This window comes from Peromyscus eremicus, chromosome 20 (assembly GCF_949786415.1).
Source record: "Peromyscus eremicus chromosome 20, PerEre_H2_v1, whole genome shotgun sequence".
Taxonomy (NCBI): Eukaryota; Metazoa; Chordata; class Mammalia; order Rodentia; family Cricetidae; genus Peromyscus; species Peromyscus eremicus.
The window spans coordinates 25,345,063-25,357,988 of record NC_081436.1 but is presented as its reverse complement, the minus strand read 5'-3'; the positions used below and the strand labels follow the sequence as shown (position 1 = coordinate 25,357,988).

General features: G+C 43.3%; 1 protein-coding gene across 1 annotated transcript; it reads left to right on the top strand.

The window, feature by feature from the left end:
* Nucleotides 1–631: 631 nt before the first annotated feature.
* LOC131897141 (apolipoprotein L3-like) lies at nucleotides 632–5,011 on the top strand. Its single transcript, XM_059248016.1, has 3 exons — nucleotides 632–638; nucleotides 1,127–1,253; nucleotides 4,159–5,011. Exons 1-3 carry the CDS (start codon nucleotides 632–634, stop codon nucleotides 5,009–5,011), a joined length of 987 nt encoding a protein of 328 aa, XP_059103999.1.
* The last annotated feature ends 7,915 nt before the right edge of the window (nucleotides 5,012–12,926 follow it).

Below are 12,926 nucleotides of genomic sequence, written 5' to 3'. Positions count from 1 at the left end.
ATATGGAAAAACAAAAAACCCAGGATAGCCAAAAGAATCCTGTACAATAAAACAACCTCTGGAGGCACCACGATCCCTGACTTCAAGCTCTGATATAGAGCTACAGTAATAAAAACAGCTTGGTACTGGCATAAAAACCAACATGTGGACCAATGGAACCCAACTAAAGAACCTGACATTAATCTGCACACCTATAAACATATGATTTTCGACAAAGAAGCCAAAGCTGTACAATGAAAAAAAGAAAGCATCTTCAACAAACGGTGCTGGCACGACTGGATATCAACATGTAGAAGACTGCAAATAGATCCATATCTATAACTGTGAACAAAACTTAAGTCCAAGTGGATCAAAGACCTCAACATAAATTCAGTTACTCTAAACCTGGTTTCTGAGAGCCCTGAGTCCTGCCATGTTCACAAGACACTGATGCTAATTCCATTTTCTTTGAAAATTCCATTACTGACACAAAGAGATAATGGCTAACCCACTAATGGCTTGAAAGTCACATTTGAAGGTACTGGTACCACAGTGTTTGGCTTGCACAAGGCTCAAGATAGCTGGAATAAGGGACTTCAGCAAAAGGACTGTGATTTCCCTAAGCTATGGAAGCAATGTCTGTGATGAACACATGGCAAGTAGGTCCCAGTAAACACCTTCTTCCAGGTGTTTAGAGGGAGCAGGGTCACTACGTCTGCATATGGTGTTTGGTGTTTCATCTGTATGTTTGGAGAAAGGTCAGAGTAGGAAATAGATGCAGAGGGAGGTGGACACAGAGAGAAAAATGTTTACATATGATAGTGAAATGATGGATAGATGATAGAGTACAAATCTTGTACCTCCCTGGCATAAGGGTCCTAGTCCCACTGAGTACTGCCCTATATTTATGGCATCACTTGGTCTTCATTACTTTATTTCCTTAAAGGGTCTGTCTCCAAATACAATTGCTGAACCTAAGAGATTTTACATATGAATTTGGGGGACATCATTGAATCTCCAACCCTGGAGACTCCATTAGGACCCATGAACACATTCTCAAGAATATGGAGTCTCACCACCTCCTGCTACTTGATATTTAGTCCCGTCCACATTGTCTTCTAACCTCATTCTTCTTCTTGGTAAATAGTAGGAACAAGAGTCGTATCCGAATGCACTGATTGGCTCACAGAGAAATTCCTCAGAGAGGATCTCAAGCGCCTGATAACTGAAGATGGAGTCTGGAAGGCATTTGTGGAGGCAGCAGGGTTGTCAAGGTAACCTGCATGGTGCACCCAGCACTGTCCACCAGACCATGAGGATGAGGGTTTTCCCGGGCAGGCATACCCACTCTAGGCAGACCCAGGGGTTAGGGTTATGGACCCTCCTCAACAATCCAAGAGGAGTGTTTCCACCATGTGATTCCTTTGGAGAAATCACCTCAGGTTGATTAAAGATGTCACTCAAGGTGCCAGGACCATGTCTGCCCTCTACTAATTATGTGACCTTGGCAAGTTAGTTAGCACTTGCTAAGTTTCAGCACCATGAAACTGCAGTGTGAGAAAATCAGATCATGTGTGTGGAATTCGCAGCATGTGGCAGTACACAGTTATCACTGAGAGATACTTTTGAAAGTGGGACAAGACCAGGGACAAGGGTCTCCTGGAGGAGACTGGAATCAAAAATTTATTTGAAATAAGTGTAGACATGGTCAACAAGTCCCCAGGTTCTGTCTCAGTCAGTTTCCTCCCATCTGAGGAGCTGGAACAACAGCAGGGTCCTTGTGTGGGCTGAGGAGGCAGACAGCCCACAGTGTAGCTGCACAGAGCTGGGTTCACCCTGACTGTCCTTACTGAGATCTGGAGCCCCAGTATGTTCAGTAAGAATGGGAATTCAGTATGAAAGGATGTGGTGATGACAGCCTGGGGTGAGCAACAGGTCAGGGATGGAAAACCAAGTGCCAGCACCCTTCCCAAAGCCCAGAGACCAGGACCAGGGTCACAGCCAGGGTTCAGGGGAGACTGCGAGTGACCCTAGAGAGGAGGTGTAGGTAGAAGGCGAGGACAGCAAGGCTCGAAGGAGAGAGGAATTGATGGTACAAGAAGAGGCCTGGCAGAGGACATGCAAGAGGGACAAGGGACATTTATCTCCTCTGCTCTGACCTCATGCACCTAGGGTGTGCCCTCCACCAGCTGTGTGTGCTCAGGAGTTCTCAGGTGTTATTTGGGGCCCTCTTCTGTTCTACACAGAGCTCCCTGAATATCAGGAAGGATGTGTAGCTAGAGACAAGAGCCCAAAGTCAGTGTGATTGGAGGACAGTTTGCAGAACTCAAGAGTCTGAGGGGGTCCTAGGTCACCATCTCAGAGGAAAATACTACCCTTATTGTCTTGTCCAACTTCAGGGGATGTCCAGCCTATTTATCACTATTAGTGATCTCCAGGCCCCTTGCATCTTTGCACGTGGCCTTGTTGTGTTCAAATGTGACACTGTCACCAGCTGTGGGGTCTGTTAGTCTGGTGGCCACTGCCTGCAGGACCCTGAACTAGAACTGCCAGGTGGTGGGTCAGGAGTGAGTGAGGGTTGGGGTCAGCATGCAGCCAGGGTCAGTGGCAGCTGTCCTGGCTCAGTCACCTCAGGCAGGCACTGACCTTGTGAGCTCCAGCCAGGGAGGGAAAGGAATTTGGGAATCTGCAGAGAGCAGGCAGCAGGCAAAATGATCTGGAAGATCACTTGTGCCTCTGAGGGGTTTGTTTTTGGGTTTTATTATTAATTCTCAGAGATGTTAAATGAAAAACTGAGAAAAGAGTTGCAGTGAGCCCTTCTTTTTATATTTAACACCAGCTGTTAATAAAGGACTACTCCAAACCAACCTGGATTGCAAATTTTCAAGAATCACCCATAAAACTCACATATAAGATAGTTACAGTTCACCATGGAGCACAGAGAGTTAAAATAAACCAATGAAAACATGCACCAGGTAGAAATTAGAGAGCTTCAAGCTTGAAGTTTCTTGTCCTCAGGACACAGTGTTGTCCTGAATTGACAGTGTCACAAATCACCTGACTGCTTCGCACCAGGAAATCACATGACTCCTGCACACCAGGAAATCACATGACTCCTGCACACCAGGAAGCCCACCCTAGGAAAGAATATTCATCCTGAAGCAGGGTCAAGCAGTCAGGAGGGCATTGCTCAAGACTCTTACCTTACAGGACAGAGATGGAGCCATTCTGTACACACAAAGACCTGGTGACTTACAGGCACAGGTCAGGGAGGGCAGAGACAGCACATCCCTTACAGGGACACCAATAACAGATGGATTCCAGCGACACCGTCCTTATGGGAATCTTCCTGAAGTCCGTGCTTGGCCTCTAGTCCCCTGAAGGTCAGAAATGGCAACGAAGTTCCCACCACACCCCACATCATTAAGGTTGAGCATTTTATTGGAAATTCTTGGGAACAGATGCATCTCAGATCCTGCATTTCCCCACTTTGAAATATTTGCAGATATTTAGTGGAGTATCTTACAGATGGGATCCAAGTCTACCCTAATGCGGACACTGTGTACAGTAGATGGAGCTGGTTTGTGCAAGGCCTTTAAAACAAATGTGCTGTCGCTGTGTATTGTCCCATGAGGACAGATGTGGAGCTTTCAGTTGCTCGGGTATGGGAGCATTTCAGATTGAATAATCCATTCTTGGTGAGCACTGTGTATGGTGCATTGCAGAGCTCCCCTGGCAAGTACAGGCATTGCTGCAGGCTGGGTACTGCACGGGCTGCAGACGACTTTCTGGCAGCTGAGGGCAGAGAGGAGACTCTTGGGAAAGGGGAATCCCTCACAACACACACAGTTCTCTGAGTTAAACAGTATTTGCTCTAAGTCCATGTCCCCGTGTTCATCTGCAGGGCTCTCAGAGGTAGTGATGACATTGGCCTTGAGTGAAGTCATGTTATCAAGTGCCTCTAATTTTATCAAGTGTCTTGACTTGACTTTACACATGGACCCCTATGGACTAAGGACCTTGGGCATCTATGAAGTACCAAAACTCATGGTAGAATGCAAACTTAAGGATCTCTGCAAAATTGCTCCCTGTTGGGTTTGTCGTATGGAAGTGAAGTTTGAACAAAGTTTTAGCTTTAAATAACGGTTTCCTTCATGAACTTGACCTCTTCTTTCACAGCGAGGAGGAAGCTGCACTGCGTGATGCACTGGAGGAGCGTTTAGCCCAGGAGCCCACCGATGAAAAGGACAGGCTTGAAAGGGAGCAGCAGCAAAGGAGGTTTTTGGAAGAATTTCCTGAGTTGAAAAGGAAACTTAAAAAACACATCAGGAAGCTCCGAGACCTGGCTGACCATCTTGACCAGGTGCACAGGGGCTGCACCATCTCCAATGTGGTGTCTGGCTCTGTCAGCATTGCCTCTGGAGTCCTTGGATTAGCTCTGGCCCCCTTCACAGGAGGGGCCAGTCTGGTGCTCTCAGCAACTGCGGGGGGGCTAGGAGCAGCAGCAGGTGTGACTGGTCTCACCACCACCATTGTGGAAGAATCAATCAGAGTGTCAGATGAGGATGAAGCCAGGCGCCTAATTGGGGCCAGCCAGAATATAATGAAGGAGATTGGGAACATCATCCCTAAGTGTGCATGCAAATTAATTAACACAGGTGTGGATTTAGTCAGTGCCTGGAAAACCATAGGGCAGCAGATCCGTGCCATCAGTGTGGCCAGGGCCAGCTCTCGCTCAGGAACACAGGCCAGGAATCTTGGAAACTTTGCCCAAGGTTCTGAGCAGGTGGGGAATGCCTTATCTCACTCTGCTACCCCAACAACCATAGGAGCCAGGATCGGAGGAGCAAGCGTTACTGGTATCTTACTTGGATTCGATGTGTATCACCTTGTGACTGACTCAATGGATTTGCACAGTGGGGCAACAACACAGTCAGGGGGAGCGCTGCGGGACCTGGCTCACAAGCTGGAGGAGAAGTTGCAGGAATTTGAGCAGATGCACAATGATCTGCAGTCAGACCTGCCTCAGTGACCCCCTCCTTCAAGGAGCTAAGAGTCCAGGGGAGACGACATGTACAGGGGTGGGGATGAGGAGGCATACGACATAGCCTGAGTCTAGGGAATTGACTGTTGAGGAGTTTGTGTTTCTGTGTCCAAGCACAGCAAGGTCAATGCAGACAGCCAGTGAGTGACTCACGGAGAAGACAGAAACTGGAGTCTAAAATGAAGGGCCAGAGTGGGAATGGGACTGAATGAATCATGGTGGGTGTGAACAGGGAGAGCTGTATGAGAACATGCCAGTGGCTATTTCAGAGGAGCAGCAGGTGGCATTTGCAGATGGAGGTGTCAAACCACCAGAAGGAAAATCCCGGATGGGTGAATCTCAGGGTGAATCCCAGCTAGCCGAGGCCCCACGACCACAGACTCCAGAATGTCTTTAGCTTCTCCTGTGTCTTCACACGTTTGATGCTGGCATCTTCCTGTGGTATCTGGCATGGTGTGAATGGGTGTGTCAAATAGCTTTGAGGTGAAAAACCCAAGAAGACCATCTGAAGTTTTAAAAGGCACATACTTGAGTGAGGAACTCCTTAAGGTCAAGGAACAAGAACAAAGCACCCCAATTATCATTAGCTGACGTGCCTTTCTTGTTTGGATAGGTTGATGACCAAATGTGATAATTAATTCCATATATCCATTGCCCCCAATCTCCTGATATTAAAAAAACTATTATTGAGTGGGTATGCACCCTAAAGTTTTAATGTAGAGCTGACTGATTTTTTTTATCATATATCAAAGTTTAGATTTGTGATTCTTTTAAGATTAACTTTTGAGATAAGTAATAAAGTGATTGGTCCTTTCTTTGTAACTGCGAAACGCAGCCTACCAGTAGAATATCTTGCTTGCTTACACTCTGTTAATCTATAACAAGTTGGTTGGGTATGAATGTATATGGGTTCTTGGGGATAATTTGTTTTTCACCTGTAATACGTAAAATGTTTAATCATGTAAAGGATATGGAAAACATGCTGATTCTTACTTGTATTCATTGTAATCATTCATGTGAAAAACAGAATGTAACCGCATTGTAATTTCTATATTGTCTGAAAGATTCTGTTGGGGTATATAAGCTAAAGAGAAAGAATACAGACAAAGGAGAAGGAAAACATTAGGAATGAGATAATAAGGAAGAATAAAGATAGAGTTAGAAGGAAAACATCAAGAGAGACAGAAGGGACATGTCTGGATAGAGATAAGAAAAGAGAATAGAAAATACAAAAGAAGAATAAAGAAAAGGTCCAAAGAAAACCATCAAGAGAGTGTATGTCCAAAGCAGAGGATAACCAGGATACAATTCACAACCCCAGAGAACCTAGGTCCAGAGGGACAGGCATGGAAGGCCTCAGGGAGGGGAAGTAGTTAAGACCTCCTGGGTAAGCAGGGGTGTAGGGGCTAAGAAGGGATAGGATGGGGCAGGGAACATGAGGGATCGAGATGGCCTGGATGGGGGAGGACAGAGAGGGAGAGCAATGAAAGAGATATCTTTATATCTTTTTTTTTTTTTTTTTTTTTTTTTTTTTTTGGTTTTTCGAGGCAGGGTTTCTCTGTGTAGCTTTGCGCCTTTCCTGGAACTCACTTGGTAGTCCAGGCTGGCCTCGAACTCACAAAGATCCACCTGCCTCTGCCTCCCGAGTGCTGGGATTAAAGGCGTGTGCCACCACCGCCCGGCGAAAGAGATATCTTGATAGAGGGGGCCCATTATGGGTAAGGGAGAAACCAGGTGCTAGGAAAATTCCCAGGATTCCACAAGGATGATCCAAGCTAACACTCCTAGCAATGGTGGAGAGGGTGTCTGAACTGACCTTACCCTGTAATCAGATTAGTGACTACCCTAACAGTCATCATAGAACCTACATCCAGTAACTGATGGAAGCAGATGCAGTGATCCACAGCCAAGCACTGGGCTGAGCTCCTGGAGTTCAGTTGAAGAGAGGGAGGAGGGATCATATGAGCAAGAGGCGTCAAGATCATGATGTAGAAAACCACAGAGACAACTGACCTGAGCTAGTGGTCAGAGACTCTGGACTGACAGCTGGGGAACCTGCATGGGACCGAACTAGGTCCTCTGAATGTGGCCTACAGTTGTGAGGCTTGATCTGTTTGTGGGTCCCCTGGCAGTGGGACCAGGACTTATCCCAGGTGCATGATCTTGCTTTCTGGAGCTCATTCCCTATGGTGGGATACCTTGCTCAGCCTTGATACAGGGGAAAGGCCTAGGCTCTGCCTCAACTTGTATATGCCAGACTTTGTTGAGTACCCAAGGGAGGCCTTATCCCCTCTGAGGAGTGGATGGGGGTTGAGATGGAGAGAAGAGGTATGGGAGAGAGGAGGGAGGGGGAGCAGGGGATGGTATGTAAAATGAAAAAAAATTTAAATTAAAAAAAATTGAAAAAAGAGAGTGTGTATCTTTTTCCTAATCCCCTCAGATAAAAAAGTCACAGTATGGCAGCTCCATGGATTCCCTTTGAGACCTGCATGGCTGGAGGCTGGTGCCCCTGGCATCAAAAGGAACAATGGATGAGAAGGCAGGAAACCTGGGGAGCTGAAAATGTGAGAAAGCCAGAGTGAGAGTTCTGGGTATGGAGGAACCACACTGGACAGACAGCCACATCCCCTCCCCGAAGGGAAGGGTCCCTATGACCTCTAGGCTATTCCTCCCAGCATCAGCAGGATCAACACCACTTGTGCCCTCTGGACAGTGACCTCTGGATTACGGCAGTGGTGGTGATGATGGTGATGAAGATGATGTTGAGATGCAGGTGGTTCCAGCAGAGTTTCTACTTGCCTACTTGACAAATAGTCAGTCCTCAGGGGGACAGGGTCACCTGAGAGACCAATGACATCGAAGTGAATGTTTGTGTGCTGTGATGGGTCAGTGGTGGGTTTGTGGGTAGACAGTCAAGGCAGACTTGCACAAGAGGTCAAACAATTTATGGTGTAGAGATGAAGTGAACAAGTTTATGACAGGAGACTCAGCCTGTGACCCTCAGCTCCCTCTCAATAAGGGGGAGATGTGCTGGCCAAGATGGTGTCTCAGATCAGCTGGTCTTGTCCTCTTGTGTTCAACAGACTTGTGTTCAATAAATATTAACTCACGGGTCTAGACCAACGGAAAATAAAGCAGTCAATTGCAACAGAAGAAGGTGGCATGGGACCAAAGAAAATGGTGGTCGGGATAACATAGACCATTCTTTGATGGGAGCTTTGGGCAAACACCAGGCTGAGGGAAGCTGGAAGTCTGGTGGGCTACCACAGGGCTCGGAGGGAGGTGTTATACATGGTAAGCAGGATAAGGGTGACACTCATCACAGTTAATGTGGCTGTTCTGGTCTCAGCTAACACCAGGGATGTCAGGCTTGGTCCCCACACTGAGAGCACTGGGGACCCCTGCACAGCCCACGTGCGATTACAGTAACAGAGAGACATTCAGGGAAAACAGGTTGAGGTTTCTCACAGCCAGTCTTGAATGGTTGGACTCAAATGGCTGAAGTGAGGCCAAGCTGGATCCCTGCACTGATACATGGAACCCATGTCATGTCTGACTCCTCTAGACACTGGTCTCTTGACTTCCCTTTACCCCGGGGCAACAATGCCATGCTTTGAAATGTTGTGACTCATCTCAGGCACACGAGGAGGAAAATCGTGTTTTCAAAACCCTTGACACTTAAGGATTTCTCTTCTACTGAGGAAGAAGACTGGTTCAGAATGGGCTGTCTCTTGTGGGCTGTAGATGTAACCAACCGTCTTATTAAATAAGAAACACAGAGCCGATTCAGAGAAGAAAGCCAAGAGGTCAGAACTAAGAGCCTTACCCTTCCTGCTTCAGCTATCCTGCTTCAGCCAAGAGAGCTCTCCGAAAAAGAGGCCTACTTCCTGTGTGTACGTCTTTAAATACTCTAGATGTTCTGCCTTCTCGTTGGTTGGAAACTAAACATGTGACTGCCTTGTCATTGCCTGTATGTACCGCCCTCCAGGTCCTTAAAGGCGTGCGCCACCACCGCCACACACTTGCTATGACTCTATAACTCTGACCCCCAGGCAACTTTATTTATTAACATACAATTAAAATCACATTTCAGTACAAGTAAAATACCACCACATTTCCCCTTTTCTATTTTAATAAAAAAAAAAAAAAGAAAAAGGTTATAACTAACAAAAGAAAAACTATATACAAAAGTACAATAACTATATACAATATATACAAATAATAAATGTTTAAACAATGTCTAGTTCATTTGTATTTGACAAATTCAGAGATGATAATTTCATTATCCTATTTTGTTAAGTCCAAAATGTATCTAATTCACTTTCTATCCTAATTAATCTTCAACTAACTAACCTTCAACTATAACTAACTAATCTTCAACTCCCTCAGAGACCCAAGAAGGAAATAATATTAGCTAACAAAAATAAAAACAGAAAGTGCATGCAAGCAACTTCCAAAAAATTTGTGAGTTGACAGAAACAGCCAACTGCCTGGACAGTCACCTGAGGTTTCTCCGCAATGCTGGGGCATCATCTTCAGCCTATATAGGCTTAGCATATCTGACAGACTCATTTGTGAAGTAGGATGTACACAAGGTCAACAGTTCAACCTCACATTGGGTGAGAGCAGTCCATGCACCAGAAACACCTGAATTCCACTAATGTCATGTCATGATTCAGGATTTTAAATTCTGGAAAATGTTGATGGTTTTTTTAGTTCAGCTCTCCATTCTTCTTGGCTGTGTACATATGGCTTCATCTCAGCATCCCGTTCTTCTCCACATCTCTCTATCAAATGCCAGTATACTATTGAGAGGCGTGAGCTTAGTTACTCTTCAAGAATAACTGTTTCAGCTGCTGTTCCATAGCACATCAGAAGCCATCGGCCCACTGCCTGTTCAGCTGCCTTCGAAGAAAAGGGCACTGTACCTTTTCCGAGTTGCGAAGGCCACGTCAGGGATGGTGCCATATTGTCCTGGCCTCAGAAGATGCCTTTTGATAAAGCCATAACCACACTTGTTTAGGCAAGAATCAGTAGTCCTTTGTTTCATGTCCTGTCTGTCCATTTTGTCATCAGTTGATTCGAGGATACTTTGTTGTCCAGTGGCTAACTTTTGCCACAATGAAAGCTAACTCCATACGCAGTTTCTTCAATGCCCATATTTTCTCTGAAGTAGATTGGTACTGCCAGGAGCCAACATGTCTCATAGTCATAACAAAAAAGAAAAATTTTCTAAGTTATTAAAACATTTTAAATGCCATATTCTGTAGATCTCTGAAGGGTTTGAAGATGACCTATCTAAAATATATCTGCTCAATTTTTAAAACATATCTAATATGACTACAAATTCTATTGTAATGTCTAACTACTAACTATCATTTCTTTATATCCTAATGGTAATAATAATATTCAAGGATCAGAAAATTGCATTGTTAAATGAACGATATAAGTACAATTAGAAATATACATATAGCATTTTCTAACAATATCAATTTCAATATATATAATTTGTATACAATATAAAACAATCCAATCCAATGTAAAGTATTTAAAACTAGTAATTGTCTTTTTCTTCTTCTTTCTCTCTTTTTTTTTTTTTTAATAAGAACCTTAAATCTAATCTGCTTAGTCTTTTTCCTAACCCTTGACAACAACTTGTAACCAACCCCCCTAAACAATGAAAATTATCCCAGACCCAAAACCCATTAAAAAGACCAAAAAACCACCCACCCCACACCACCTCTTTGGGAATGTGGGCGTCGTATTCTTAAAATTGCTTCCTGCTGGGTATGGGCGAAGTTATCTTTATCCTGAAAGAAAAATTTTAGGTTAATTGTCAAATTCTAGGAAAGGTAACTATATCCTTCATTATCCATTCTGTGTATAATGCCAAAGTTCAGGGTTTATCTCAAGTCCTTATTCAAGTAGTCTTTGAGACTGGATCATCTCAGCTAGTCATCTCAAAATTGCTCTGAGCACCTTGTAGTTCAAAGCTGATCTGTAGATGATGTTTGTCAGCTTAGTGATGTTATTATTGTCCACGTGGAATTGTTGTTGTTGTGGGGCCCCAACTTCTTCCTGGAGACTTCAGTTGATGTTAGGCCTGGCCGTGAATTCCTGCAGAAAACTGATAAGAGACTCAAACACAAAGACATATATATGCAGCTAATTGAAGCCTTTTTTTTTTTTTTTTTAGAATTAATCAGTACTCTATATGACCATTCATATCTTAGCGAAGTTTAAAATGTATATATATATATCTATATATCTATATATATTAATCTTGTAAGTTTTGATATAAAATTTATACTTTAAGAAAAGTTTAAAGAATCAGAATAGAATCAAAGAGTTGAGATTAGTGATAGAATAGTCCCTTAATTAATTTGGCTTTTCTCCTGTCTCATAGCAGAAGATGGCTCTTTTATTCTGGCATGATACAGGGAGTTTGCATTTTCCTTTTAACAACATGCTTGAGTTTAAAGAAGGAGAGAGCCATTCTCCAACTCCAAAGTCAGCTTTAAATTTTAATTGGACTGGGACTATTAGAAGACCAATAGTGTTAAATCTTTAGAGAAAAGCAGAAACAAACATTTAGGAAGACATACATTTTTTTAGATAATATATACCCATACGCCATTTCACTCTGCTTCCTGGGATAGATGATTTGTCCCTTTTCTTCAGTTGTCTTATTTGTCCAGTGTTCTTCAGATTCCTTAACCTTCATTCTCCTAAAAGACAAAAACAAAAACCTTTCCCCAAGACTAATTTTGGGGATGTTCCTTTTTGGCAAGTTATTATCTGATTAAATGAAAAGACATGTGTTACTGGTATAAGTTAGTTTAAATTGGATGTTCATGTTGGTTGATGAGCTATCACCTCCTCTAATTAAGAGGTTTCTCTTGTTCAAATCGAACCTTTATCAATTTTGATGGTACCCACAACTTATCTTCTCCTGTAGAAACAAAAGCAAAACCTCGTCCCCAATGTAACACATACCCTGGTTTCCATTCTGAGGTCAGCACATCCTTAAAATATATAGGCTGATTTAATTCTGTAGTTTTTTCTATTATCCAATGTCTTTCTGCAGCTGTTGTTCCTTTCTCATTGGCATTAAGAAAATTCAAAGTTAATAGAGCATTATGCAGTCTATTTCTGGGGGTTTTTGTTGCCCCTTTCTGTTTATTTAGCATATCCTTTAGAGTTCTGTTTGATTTTTCTATAACTGCTTGACCTGTAGGATTATGTGGTATGCCTGTAATATGCTTTATATTGTAATAAGCAAAAAACTGTTTCATTTTAACAGAGACATATGATGGAGCATTGTCAGTTTTGATTTGTGCAGGTATACCCATGATGGCCATAACTTCTAGCAAATGAGTGATTACAGAATCAGCTTTTTCAGAACTCAAAGCAGTTGCCCACTGAAATCCTGAATAAGTATCGATAGTGTGGTGTACATATTTCAGTTTTCCAAATTCTGCAAAGTGAAACACGTCCATCTGCCAGGTTTCATTCCTTTGAGTACCCTTTGGGTTATATCCTGCTGGTAATGGCGTTTGATTGTAGAAGGAACAAGTAGGACATTTCTTTACTATTTCTTTGGCTTGTTGCCAGGTTATGGAAAAATCCTTTTTTAAACCTTTACTATTGACATGATGTTTTTTATGACATTCTGAGGCCTCCAGCACATTTCCTATTAATAACTTATCAATCTCATCATTGCCTTGTGCTAGAGGGCCTGGCAGACCAGTATGGGATCGAATGTGAGTTATATATAAAGGATGACTCCTTTTCCTGATTGTATCTTGTAATTGAATAAATAATGAAGTTAATTCTGAAGCATCAGGGATAAACTCTGCAGTCTCAATATGTAATACTACTCTTTCAGCATACTGAGAGTCAG

What these genes read in the sequence shown, in the direction of transcription:
- LOC131897141 (XM_059248016.1), top strand. An exon ending in GAGGCAGCAGGGTTGTCAAG is followed by an intron (nt 1,254 to 4,158) that starts GTAACCTGCATG and finishes CTTCTTTCACAG; the next exon opens with CGAGGAGGAAGCTGCACTGC.